This window comes from Ochotona princeps, chromosome 15 (genome assembly GCF_030435755.1).
Source record: "Ochotona princeps isolate mOchPri1 chromosome 15, mOchPri1.hap1, whole genome shotgun sequence".
NCBI lineage: Eukaryota > Metazoa > Chordata > Mammalia > Lagomorpha > Ochotonidae > Ochotona > Ochotona princeps.
Genome location: NC_080846.1, coordinates 13,555,719 through 13,569,928, shown reverse-complemented (window position 1 = coordinate 13,569,928; position 14,210 = coordinate 13,555,719). Strand labels below are relative to the sequence as shown.

Sequence of the window (14,210 nt, the reverse complement as noted above, 5' to 3'; positions counted from 1 at the left end):
CAAACATCGTCTACAGTGATTATTTTGCTAATCTCAGCTGCTCCAGGATTTTCTATTTTAGATCAGAAACTTTCTACTCTCATTTTACACTAAGTTTAGTTGCAAGTGCTTCAAGCCTCCCCTCCCCTCCCCCCTGCCCCAGCAACAGGGATCCAGGTTCAAGTTTCAGACCTAAAAACCTTACTATGGCCTGAAGGATTACCCTAGTGGCAAGCACATCAGGAGTAATCAAATTTCAAGTTAAGTCTTAAGTTACAGAAGTTCAATTGTTTCCCAAACCTGTGTTTAGAAATTTGAGCGGCTCCCAGAAAAAGTCCTTAAGCCTAAACCCTGTACCTGAACAAGCAAAACAAAGCGAGGTATCCCAGCAGCCCCCAGGCATGCTGTAAGTGGCGCGCGATGCACCCTATTCCTATTGTGAGGCGCACATTCTTCCTAACACTGGATGACACCGCAGAACAAAAATACTATTAGAAATGCTTCCAAAGGAACATTTTGGGCTGCGATAGAGACTTTTGACATTATTTATTAGGTTCAAAAATGCTTCACAAAAGCCTAACAATGGTTCTGTGGAAACCAGTACATCTGAGGCCCTTTCTGTTGTTCTGGGCAGGCATTGATTGGAGGGTGCGCAGCTCTCTCTGAACAATCCCTCACAGCGGCCAAAGGAACTGGGCATTCACCACCGGCCTGGAAAGGGCCTGTGAACAAGCCGTATGGAAACGCCGGGGTGGGCGGGGGGGTGCCGAGGAGCAAACCTTGATTAACCTCTTGGGGGTCGCGTGGGTGGAAGCACCTGCAAGCAGAAGGGGCGCTCCTGCCACACTGCCACGGAAGGAGGCATCGGCCCTCGGCCTCCTTTCCACAGGAGGATGCTTCCGGAGCGTCTCTGGCGCCATGGCAACCGTGCTGCTTCCCACTGCATTTCCGTACACGCCTAGGAGTTGGCTTTGGAAATCCGGGTATGCCCGGGCTGCCCTCCTCTCCTCCAGCTGGGGGTCTGAGCAACTCCGCCAGACGCTTGGCTGGGCGACAGAGGTGTAGTTCCCGCAGAGGCCGATGGCAGTAAAGGGTCGGGCAGCTGTCCCTGGAAGGCCAAGACGGGCAGCATTAGCGCTCTGGGTGCTCCAACTTGGGGGTCTTTTACAGATTGTCTCACAAACAGCAGGTGTATAGGAAATCACTGTAATATTAGAGAAGAGACCTTTGCTGGGCTGTCACTTCCAGGTTTCTGCACAGGAGTATCCTAGGAAACAGTAGGTGATGGGTTGGGTGGTTGGGTCCTTGCCATTCACAGCAGAGATTTCAATTGATTTCTGAGCATTTTGCCTGGATATTACAGGTATCTGGGGCATGAATCAGCCAAGGAAGACACCAACCCTACCCACACCCCAAACAGCCACAAACACAATCTACCACCTTTTTAAATGAAATGAGATTTAAAATCCAAGAGGCAATGACATCACAGCTTTTATCTGAAATTGCAAACCAATCATTTTCCTAAATAACTTTTTCATATATAAGAATGCAACGATATAGCCAAGACTGCAAAAAAATCACGTTCTTTCCACTTGCATTTTCACATACATAGAACATTAAAGTGTTTATTTAGGGAATTTTGCTCATTGCCAGCACAAATTGGAATCTAATGCTTCAGGAGTATAAAATTTACGTGCTATAAGTCACTTTCTACAAATTTTTTTTGTTTGTTTGTTTTAATTAATATTTAGCATTATGTGACAGTTTCATAGGCTTTGGGAATCCCCCTCCCCCTCCCCCTCCCCTCCCCCCTGGTGGATTCCTCCACCTTGATGCAGCATTACAGTTCAAATTCAATCAAGATTCTTTCCTTGCAAACATATATTAAGCATGGAGTCCAGCTACTTATTGTCCGGATGGGTTGAACAGTTTCTTGGGGAGACCATTTCTGGTCTGAAGTTAGAGCTGGTAGAATATCATCACAGTCAATTAAGAGTCCCAATATAACATCAACAGCAATTTGCAATATTATGGAATTGACATAGTTTTGAGTAACCAGTATGTTAAAAAAAAAAAAAAAAAAAGAACAAAATAACAAAAAACAAGTCCTAACCACAACCTATGATTTGCTCATTGACATCTCAATTTTACTTTATATACAGGACCGGACCGGCTGCTATATACCTTGAAAAGGCTATAGGGTACCATTCAGCTGTCTCATATCTATTTCATTTTAGTATTTAGCCATTTGTTGTGTTGAAGTATAATTTTGTTGATCTTGGCAGATCTTGGGATAATCTAGACTGGCTTGTAACTCTAACAAGATATTTGTCGACATTTAATGTGCAGAACATTTTTTTTTGGGGGGGGTGTGCAGGAAAATCCTCAACACCATGGTGAGGAGTGACTAATCTTTGTGTCCCACCCAGCAAGGCATGAGCCAATCCATGCCAGCTCTTTCCTGTCAGATTTCAAGCTCTACTTTCTGTTGTTTGTCTATTTATTTTAGGGTTTTTTTTGGGTTTTTTTTTGGGTTTTTTTTTGTTTTGTTTTTTTTGTTTGTATGATTGTTTGTTTGCTGTGAGGGGTTTTCGAAGCGATCCCGATGGTCACTGCGAGGGAGGGCAGGGGTCCAGAGGTGGAGCCAGGCTCGGACCAGAGAAAGCTCTCCTCCCTGGTCCCGAAGGACATTAATTGTTCTTCTGTGTCTGCTGACCGCTCAGAGCTTCTGGATACTTTTCTTAAATGTGTTTAAGAGCAGAGACACAGACAGAACTATAATCCATTGTCACTCTGTCCCCAAATGCTTACAATGACAGGCTTGAGCTGGGTCCCACGCTGAGAACCTGGAATCCAACCCAGGTCTCCCACACGAGTGGGCAGAGACAACAGCCTGAATTTCACCTTCCTTCCTTTCTCTCTTGCACTCTCTCTCTCTCACTTGCTCTTTTTCTTTTTCTTCTTTTTTTTGTGGAGAATATATTGCTTAGCCCAGATATTCCTTCATTTCTGGGAGGCTGAGCCTGCTAACAGGAAGCAGATAACAAGTCCATACCTGACTCATCGAATTGCACGGCATCAACTATCGCATGTGCAATAACAGTTACAGTGAAGCTGCATGAAAGATGTGAGAGTGATATGGCTCTTGCTAGACCTTTTATAGTAGGACTTGTCATATAATTAATCATCTTTATGTTTCTGTGGAAGTTAAAATACACTGTGACCAGTTGAAATAAGAAGTTAGGGACCACAACATGATACCTACCAGAATCTCCTTGGGATCTGTCTGAGGACTGGTTTTGAGGTTTCCTATGTCTTTTGAAATGTACACCCACAGCCTCCAGGTGAATGGGAGTCACTGAATGCTGTAAAATGGGCCTTTTTGCCATTTGCTGTTCCAAAAACGGACTGCTCCAGGCCTGGTTAGGCACTCTTCGGTCTGACTTCTTAACTTTTCCTTTGACATTGGAGCTCCGTGGGGATGCATCCCCTTCATTGGATGGTGTAGGGGTGGGACAGCAGTCTCCATAGCTTTCGTCTTCAGAGGAGGTTGTACTTACAGGAGACGTGGGAATCATATACTTGTGCATACAGAGTCGTTTTTTGAAGGCCACTGGACTCTGGGAGCTACCTGGAAGCACTGCAAAAGGTAAGCACATTAGTTTGAAAGAATGGATTGTAATATCACCTACTACATCAAGGGCAGGAAAGATGAATCAGAAAGAAGGAATTTTTGTATGTTTTTATCTTTACTCTGAGCAAACAGAAATAAAAAAGAAAATGGGAACTGGGGTAGCTAAATGGAAGAGGGAAGAAAAAATAACAGAAGGAAAGGGAAGGAAAACATTGAAACTGCTTTTGTATGAGATCCTGCAGTGTTTGCTGTGTAGTACTCGGGAGAATCATAGCTGGTAGGTAGTGTTATTGTCTTCATTTTACAGTTCATAAAGCTAGTTTGAGTCTTACAAATCACATCATGTCCTTCTAAAAGGCTTGAACTTTCCCTAGCTCCTGTGCAAGTGTTCTTATTTGGTAACAGGGTTTCTAAAGATGTAGCTGAGTTAAGATAAGGTCAAACATGCTTAAGGTTAAGTCTTAACCCCGGATTTCTGGTATACTTGCAGGCAAAGAAAAAACACACACAAAAAACACACACATGAACATCACGGAAAGCCACACACACAGAAGGAAGGAGCCATGCAAGGATTGGAGATATGGGCTACAGAAAGGAAGCAAAGGTGAAACACACAAGCAGCAAGTCCCCAGAGACGTCCCAGGGGTAATAGCTCTGTCGACACCAATTTGAGCCTCTGTAGAGGACAGAATGCATTTTTGTTCTTTTAAGCCATTCACTTGGTTATAATAGCCCTAGAAACAAATACAGGCATAGAGCATGTAGCTTGTTCAGGGACACACACACACACACACACACACACACACACACACACTAGCAGTTGGAGCTTGAATCCAGATCTCTCAACACCAAGCCAATCCTGATTGGCCAAGAAATCTCTCAGAAGCACCTGCACAAGGTAAATCAAAACAAGCCTACTTTAAAGCTGCTCAAACGTTTGTACAAAGCCCACAGTAAAGCTGTGCTTCCCAGCCTGAGTCTTATTCAGCAGTTCACTCCTCAGGAGAAAGTGAACATGAGAAAGAGTACCCAACAGCATTAGTGAGCGCAGCAGGTGCATCGCTCCAGGCCACAGTGTCTAAAACAGCTATCTAAGAAGAAAAACTGGCACTGGATTGCTCATGGGGAGGAAACAGAAAGAACAAGTAGTAATTTCCTATACTGTAAAAGAGGGGTATGGTGGGGGAGAGGAGGGCGTTTATGTGTATGAAGGTATTTGTGGGACTATCTAGGATTAGGTTTTGAAATCATTGAGACGTGTTTATGAAACAGGACTATTGTGGAAGGGGTGGGAAGATTTATTTGCCTTTAGCTTACTACCAATTTCTATTAATTTTCAGATTCTCTTTTCCACAAAAATAATAAATGAAGGGTGACTTATCATGGAAGTATTAGTAAAAGACTTGTACTTCAGTGAGATGGGTTTGAATCTTAATACTACAAATTTCTCGGTGCAGTCTGGGCAATTGCCGTAGATTTATCCTTCTGTTTCTCATTTATAAAGTAGGATAATTATACCTACATTGTAGGGAGGTAAGAGGCAATATATTAGATAATGCCTACAAAGTGCTTACGGTGCTATTCACAATATAGGAAGCAATATTTTCTATTAATGTTACTAATTAGTAAAGCAGCGTTTATGGGAAACATCTAGTAAATATAAGCATATATAAAATTTCACAGTTTAAAATACAAATAATAAAAGCTGGAAGAAAATAAAACAAAGTAACAGTTATTTGTGTGCCATAGTTCAAGTTTTGTGTAGCTTTTATGTAATAGCCAGATTTCATGCACTTTATACATGTTAATCATATATAAAAAGCATGATTAAAAGGTGAAGAATTGGTGTGACCTCCCATTCCTCATTGTGAATCAATGTAATCATATGGTTTTTGCCTAACAATGAGATAAAATTAGAGCCTACAAAAAGCAGGCTTAGAAAAGAGAAACTTCCAGGAGGTAGAGAACTGACTGGGTATGTTGGGCAACTGAAGGGTAATTTGCAGAAGGCCACTGGACCGGTGGTATAACTAAATGACCTATTTTGTTATGAGATAAAGTGTCTCCTGAAAAACCTGTTGATGCCCTAACCTAAAATCCTTGCAAATGTAATCAGAAACAAGATCTTTGCAGATGTAATCAAGTTAAGATGAAATCAATTCTCATAAACATTCCAGAGACAGGAACACACAGAAAGAATGCCATGCCATGAGACAAGCCAAGGTTGGAGGGGTAAACATGCAGACCAAGGAGTACCAAGAGTGGCCAGCCATCTCCAGAGACTAGGAGAAAAGCAATGAATCTGTTGTCCTCAGAACTTCCAAATGAAACCCATGTCTGTGTCCAACTTGTAGTAGTTTAGTATAGGTACTGTAGAGAATAATATATCCAGGATAGTTCTAAATTATAGATGCTGTCCCAGAGTAATGCTTAATAGTGGCTGTTTATATATATATATATATATAAAAGGCATCCACACACACACACACACACATACAGGAATACAAAGAAAGGAAAATTAGGAGGTTATTAAGAAAGAAATTAGACATCTTGAATCTTGCTGTGTGGAAGAAATTACACAAAGTCTAGCAACTGGAACCAAGACACTTAGTCTCACTGTACATAGCTCAAATGGCAGAGGGTGCTACCCCTGCTGGGTGCCAGGGCACGCTACTCCTGAACCACAAACCTTGTCTGAAGAGGATGAATCTAAGAAAAATGCTTTTAGGGGTCACCTAACAAGAAAATGACAGAGAGGCCACGCAGAGATGTCCTGAGGCTATATGTCCCAGCACAGAGACCAGACACCCCTTGGATTCTTTCATTTTCATAAGGACATATGGGTTCAGGGTAGACCTTTTCTCTGGATTTTGAAAGAAACAGGAAAAAAACTGTCTTAAATATATGTTAACATTCATTTTTGGTTATACAGTATGGGATATGCAAAATACAAGCACGTTTGGAATCATCATTGACCACCAGTTATATTCCTGGTCTAATGGCCAGCATTCTAGAAGCCACACAGTCACTTAACTCTTAACATCTTTATCTCAGAAAAAGCTTTCTGCTTGGAATACTGGAATGCATGTGAGCCCGCTGCATAGGCAAATTGTCGAGCTCTGGAAATTCACTCTACTTTCAAAACTTTAGGTGGCGATTTTCATTTTCTTTTGGTTTTTCCATTTTGTCTTAAAGCCTGGAATTTAAAATTCTACACCAAATACAGAGAAACAGCTAAAGTCTTTCAAAACAAAAGCATAGAGTCTCTTGATCCCCAAAGAAAACACCAAAATCAACAGCATTTAACCTACCCTTTTTCTTTCATTCAAACATCAGGAACAGGATGGAAGACATGAGGAACTTGGCACATCTTCACAGCACAGAAACTTGGGTTAAAAGAGATGTCCAATGTCACCTGAGACTGAGCCCCCAGCACCTTCAACATCCTCGCTCCACTGCTTCCCAGAGATGCAATGAGTGATTTTATATTTACAAAAAGGAGGTGATATATTTATACATGAATTTATGCATGTATGTGTAGGGAATTATTATCAAAGCCACCATGTATGTTATTGGGATAAGCAGTGATTATGCATAGTATTCAGTTATGTAGCCAGTTTTTACTGAGCTACTGGCATGTACTAGGTACTACCCCAATGACAAAACATTAATCAGAAAAATAAAAGTGACTATACTGGAACTAAGTGAACCAGATAATTTGTAGTAAGAATTGAACGTGAGCACAGAAAACCTGACACTTCCAATTTCACAGATTGGTTTGTGACTTAAATTTCCTCTAAGATGCAAAAACCAGGCTACCTAAATGAATAAAACAAGTTGTTTTGCAATTAAACAATTAGAAGTACACTGCTGGAAAAGGAAAGTCTTTTGGCAATTTGTAATGATTTTCATCAGTGACAAGATTTGAGCCAATACTGTAGCTCATGACGTAAGGCTGGGGGTTATTGCTGTTAGACTACATATCTCTTGAGTCTAACTCATTATTTCCCAACACTAGCTGCACATCAGATAATACCTGACAAGCTTGCTTGCCTTTTTTCAATCTCTTTTTTTGTTTTGTTTTGTTTCTTTTTGACACTTTAGCAGACCTATAAATTTGTTCATGTTTATGGGGTTATTATTTGATATTGAATTATAATAAACCTTGTATAATATCAAATCAAAATAATAAATAGTTATTCATTTAGGCATTTAACTTTTCTTTATAGTGAAATCATCCAAGATTCTATGTTCTAGATTTTAGAATACAATATTCTAAAACAATAGAAAAATATTCAGCATATTATCTATACTTCCCCTGCTGTGTAACAGGACCCCAGGACTTCTTACTCCTATCCAGCTATAACCTAATATCCGCCAATCAACTTTTCTCAACCCTTCCTCATCCCTTCCTCTCTACTTCTACCCCCAGCCTCAGGTAACTAGCACTATGTTTTTAATTTCTACAAAATCACTAGCTTTCAGATTCCACCTATGAATGAGATTATACTTGCCTTTCTGTTCTTGGCTCATCTTACCTAGCACAATAACATCCAGTTCCATCTACACTGTTAAAAATGATAAGACTTCACACTTCTTTTTTTTGCTGAGTAATATCCCATTGTGCATGGACAGCAAATTTTCATTATCCATTCATCAGTAGATGAACACCTAGATCTCTTCTGTTTCTTTAGTTCTGATGTGCTTTAAAACGTGTAGATAGGTCGTCCTGTCCCTGATGAACCAGTGAGAGTAGGACCCAAAGGTCTGAATGTTATAAAACTTTCACTGTCTAAAATGTGTAAACATGGTAGAGAGTCACAGGTCTCAAACGCTCATCAGAGATTGCAGATACTGGAGTCAGTATCATCTTTCTTCTTAGTTACCTTTTTATAAACTGTCTCATTTCAGAAGTCAAACTTAGATGCCCCTTTATAGCTTGCATATCCCTTTCTATTGTATATATTTTCACATCATAAAGCCCATGTAAGCCTCACATACACTCTCCAGCTCATCATTTTCCTGAGATGAAAAGTATGGCTCAGCAAGAACAGGTGTCTTATCCATAGCACTGGACAAACACTGAAGACACTAGCATGGAGACTTCGATCTTGGGATTTGAGGGTAGTTTATTTTTTTGACAACACAATCAATGCTATTGATTCCCCAAGGTACATGTTGACTGACATTGACTGGTTTGGAAGAAGCATTCACAATATCAACAGCTGACAATAATTGGGTACTGCCCATCAGCCAGGTTCTGCCCAACTGTCCAAGCTTTCTCCCAGGGAAAATTCCAACAGTATTAAGTACAGAAGGAATGATGACATTATGCTGTGATCAAGTATCCTGCTCAAGGCACAGTGAATAAAATGAGCAAAATCTGAGTTTGACACTATGGAAGGCTTCTCCAATGAACTGCAGAGTTAGCTGTTTCTTCCTGCTCCCTCGGGCGACTCGTGTAAAAGCCTTACTTTGCCTAACCACTGAGACACCTGTTTTTGTTTGGTTGTCATTGTTGTTATTAAAGAAAATCTCTCAAACCAAAAATTCAGGTTTTGCAAGTTCTTTTAGTGAGTAAGCACTTCCGCCTCTGATTGTGCAGCACAGGCCTTCCATCTGTTACTAATTCTATTTGAAATATTGTGGCAGACAGATTTCAAGGTACAAAACCTCAGGGCAGAATGTATTTTACAAACACAATGTCTCATTTTCTTTGAGCTGTGAGATAACACATGATAAATCATGACAGATGTTAATGTGTTCAATGGAAAAAAATCAAATAAGAAATCCTTGCACGTATGGCCTCACTGGGGTCTCAGCAAGCAAGCGGCTCTCCTTATCACACATACTCCTTGCTGTCCTCTCAAAATGTTTCTTTCCCTGCACTCTGTCTCTTCCATTATCTCTTGCTTCTAACCTGAGCCTGTTTATCTTATGACAAAGCTAGAGGCAACTGTCTTAATAGGGGAAAAGAAGCACAGAGATAATTAGTTGCCCAAACCTGATTCTACCCTTTGCTGTGGGTATCAATAGAGGTTAATGTTAAAGGGTTTTTATCTCTTATATATCCACAATCAAACAAAAGCTTTAAATAAGTCTGTGCTAAATATTTCAATATCACAGGGTATTTCAATAGCAGTTTTAGACTACAAAATGAGATTTAATAAAGACTGCCACCACCCACCAACCTTTCAGCTGGAGAGAGCTATTTTTTAACTGATGGAATGGAATTCAAAGGGAATAATTCCCAATGCACCAAATCCCAACAGGTGATAGAGGTTAGGGGTCAAGTGTACAAGTTCTGAACCCAGACTTCTTGCTTGAGATCTACAGTTTGTACCTTCCTGGCTTGGTTACTTGGATAATGCATGGAGGTCTTGATTTTCCTCACCTGTAAAATGGGACTCATGATAATAATATGTTGGAAAAATAGATTGGATGGACTTCTGCCCTTAGCCCTAATGTGCAATCAGCTTGAAAATTGATACTGCTATCTTTACTACAAGAAAGAGCTGAAGAAGCTGATAGTCAAAGACTTTTCCTAGACCCATCATACAATTGAGTTTTCAGGAGAACGGTCACCCAACCTGGAGGGACAGGTGAATACCATGAGTCCAGCCGAGATCTGCTTGCCTAAAACACATGTCTTTGGAACCATAACCTTGTAGGAACATTGACTGGCCAATCTGATGAGTAGTTGTTGGCTAGACATGGGATACCCAAAGAGTGAGAAAATACCTAGACATCAATGTTTGAGGATCCCTACCTGTTAGTCTTGGGGACCTTCAGGAGTCTCTCAGGGTTAATGTCTAAGAGTGATCATTTCATGATTCTGACAAGGCAGGGGAAACATAATCATGGTAAGCTATGTCCAGAGAATTCTCCATGTAGAAAATCCGATGGAGCCTTTACCAGCTGAGGGAAGGCATTCTCCCATTCCAATCCTCTTAGCCTTTCTGTTCTGCCTGAGAGGAAGTTGAAAAACTAATATGCTTTTGAGGTTATAGCCCAAGGACACCTAATCACTAAAAGACTGATTTAGCATTAATGATAGACTGTTCCCATTTCCCACACCAAGACAACAGGGCTCTAATATATAATAATCATGGATTATTGTTGAAAGAGTTGCAAGACTCAGATCCTTTCTGAGGTGCAATAATCAGGGAAGTTCAATTCCACAGGACATAAAAAAGCAAGAACACTGGACAAATTTGAATGTTCTGATATCTGTTATGGCAAACAACCCAGCACCTAGCCAGGTTAACAGAAAATCTCATATTAAAATCTAGTCATCTCATTTTCATTACTGCATACATTGCACTTGACATTCAGTGAAAAATTATGAGGCACATCAAAAGGCAGAAAACACAGTCTAAAGTGGGAAAAAAGCAACAACAAAACCAAAAATATCTGGGTTCAGATGACACCAATGTTGGAATTATCAAATGAACTTTAAATAATTATGATCAATGTGAGTCATAATGGGAAAAGTACACAACATGAAAGAACAGATACATAAAACACAAAAAGGTAAAACCTTTAAAAATCAAAAAGAAATACTGTAAGTAGAAAGAAAAGAAAGTACTAAAACATAAATGAAGAATGTCAGTGATAGATTTATCAGTAGATTGGACATGGTCAAAGATACAACCAGTGAGCTGGAGGGCGTCTCAATAAGAATGCCTAAACTATAGTACGAACATGAAGTGTAAGACAATTTTTAAATGTATACCATATACATACATGGAACATTAAAGCCAAAGAACTCTTTCACACAAAACTACGGCTGAGAACTTTCTAAAATCAATGACAGACACCACACAGTGAATATGGACATGCCTGAAAAAAACAAGCTAGATAAATGAAAAAAAAAAAAAAAAGCAGCAGCAGCCCACATCTAGTCATGTCAAATCCAAGTTGCAGAATATTAAACAGAGAGAAAAATTTGAATCTATGAGGGTGGATATCTGTGAGGATACACTCCTTATAGAGGAACAAAGTTTTACAGCAATATTATACATATATATATATATATATATATGTATATGTGTGTACTATATACATATTATGTATATTCGCTAAAGACACCATGCCATATATATGTAGCATATATGCATGTGTGTGTGTGTGTATGGCATAGTGTCTAAAGTTAATAATGTATTTTGAAAACCACAAAGTGGACTGCCATGAGCTTTTTGAGGCTCTCTCAAACTGTGTATGAAATTATTTACAGCTTAAAGGTCCATCTGCCTTACTAGAATGTTAGGTCTCTGAGGGAAAAATGCCATCTCGGAATCACAATCCAAGCATCTGGCACATTGCAGACATTCAGGAGCTAATTGTGGAACAAGCACATGAATGAATGAATCATGTCTTGTCTCTGCTGGATACTCTTCAGTGTGATACTATTGACCTTCTCCATGTCCACTTCACCACCCTCCACAATGCCCTTCCACAGAGTTGTCCGAGGACAGCCACTTCACTCTCCACCTCAGGATTGGTCCACTTTGCTAAGTTCATCATAATCACCCATTCCAGTTCTAACAGCCATACTGCTTTGTTCCTTACTCAAGATCACCAGCAACTTTTGGCTCAAGCCTAAGTCCCCCCAAATTGGCTGTGGCTCTGACTTTATAAGTTCTAGGGCCATGTTTGCGTTCATGGGGCAACTGCCAATGTCTTCCATAAGGAGGAAAAGTTAAGTTAGTGTGAAAGAAACATTCATTCATTGTCGTTCAGGCATTCTGCTAAGTATAACTGGGACTATCTTATTAATCTTTTTACTCTTTCTCCCAATATTAATCCCCTGCCCTAAGGAAAGCACATATACAGGCAACATCTCACCTGCATCAGTAGAAAGCAGCTAGGATTCAGAAGCTTCACTCACCTCCCATGATGTCACTCCATCCCCATGACACTATTCAACTGCTGTTGAAGTTTAGTCACAGACATCTTTAGCCTAGGGACACTGATGCACACTGGGATGCTTTAAACTTCCAAATATGTGTCACATGTGAACTACTATTTAGAGAGAGCCACAGCATTTTGTTCCAATGGATTCATCGATTCACTGAAGAAATATCTCCAAGCCTTAGCTTATCCTCCTGGACAACAGTTACAATAAGCTTTACAATTTTCTCCAAGCTTAACAATCCTGTGACTCTCTGAGTGGCTTACTCTTTTAATTATATGGAACTTTTTTATTTAATTACTTTCATTTGCTTATTTTTCAACCATGTTTTCACACTGTTGCTGTCCTACAACCTTGCCAACATTGCTTGGTACCTGAATTTTTTTTTTCCAGCTGCTGACATTGTTGGCTATAACATGGAACTTCATTGTGGTTTTAATTTGTACTTTCCTGATAAGGAACAAACAGGAGCAGCTCTCCTTCTATTAAGTCTTTCATCTGAATTGCCTACAAGCTGTAGAATTATGGACTGAATTTCAGCCCCTTCCCTTTCTCCAGTCCTCTGATCTAACTAGCTGATGATTAGTGACATAGCCCTGGAGGACACAGTGGGGAGTACTTGAATAACTCACAAAGTCGGCAATCTGCCTTTAAATGAATAACCAGAAGTTGACCTTTGGGAATTGTACTCACACAATTCAATTGCCATGACCCAGTGTAATATTTCACATCATGCTAAAATTCTGGTCAAGCACTATTTTGCATGCAATTAAATACTTGGTGATTCTTTTATCTAAATGATTAATTTATTTCAACCACAGCTTGCTTGAGACACAAAAGAGTTTATGCCCCAATCATGCTATCACTCCAGATAGCATCTTAACCTTCTTTACATGAAGCCATTCCTAAATATCTTACTTTCACCACCTGAGGGATGTACCATTTCCCAATGATCTTTTTAAAAAGTGACCTTAGGATTTGGAAATAGAGACAGTACATGTGAACACTTTCACTGACATCATTCAATAGCAAATATACAAGAAAACAATCTTTCATCATATTTACTCTCCAAGAAAACAGTTCAATGTTTTCAACTCTTGGTGGAACATTCAATAAGGAAGATCTTCTTCCTCAACTGATTGTGAATAAATGATTCAGATGAATAAAATTAGGTGGTAGGACAGAAAGAAGTCACCCATAGAGGCAGAAACAATGGAAGAACGAATACAGACTCCCCTTACCCCTGGCCTTTGTTGAAGGGATCACCAGAGATCTACATAGATATTATTTTGAAATTTAGAGCTTCAACTTGTATGAACATGAATGCACATGCTGAGTTTTTGCGTGCCTCTGTGAAACAGCAAAAAAGAATCTGACAGACCCTATTCTTGCATTAAAGCAACACACTGTGGAAAGCCTGAAAATAAGCCATCTAAGCTTGATTAATTAGGTTTGTAAGTATTGTTTTGGAACCAAACAATATTTCTAAAGATTTCAATAGTTCAAAGATTGCCCTATGGCCATCTGGCCAATACATCTTCCAACACACGCAGTTTACAAGCATTTTTCTTCCCAATATGTTGTCTTTGGTTGGTGCGACATTGTTTGAGTGCAGGGCTATTTGGGTCATAGTGGTTTTCTCCTCTGCACAGCAGTAGTGCTGAGCACAGCACTTTGACCATA

At 39.9% G+C, this 14,210-nt stretch overlaps 1 protein-coding gene across 5 annotated transcripts in view; it reads right to left on the bottom strand.

Annotated features, from left to right (window-relative positions):
- Positions 1-510: 510 nt before the first annotated feature.
- C15H12orf42 (chromosome 15 C12orf42 homolog) overlaps positions 511-14,210 on the bottom strand; it is a 114,137-nt gene continuing 100,437 nt past the window's right edge. For all 5 annotated transcript variants that reach the window (XM_058673463.1, XM_058673461.1, XM_058673462.1 and 2 more), the window contains 2 exons: positions 3,245-3,619; positions 511-1,087 (listed from right to left, as the gene is read on the bottom strand). In XM_058673463.1, the coding sequence (XP_058529446.1) occupies positions 654-1,087; positions 3,245-3,619 (809 nt within the window). In that variant the 3' untranslated portion in view covers positions 511-653. The remainder of the gene's footprint in view (positions 1,088-3,244; positions 3,620-14,210) is intronic.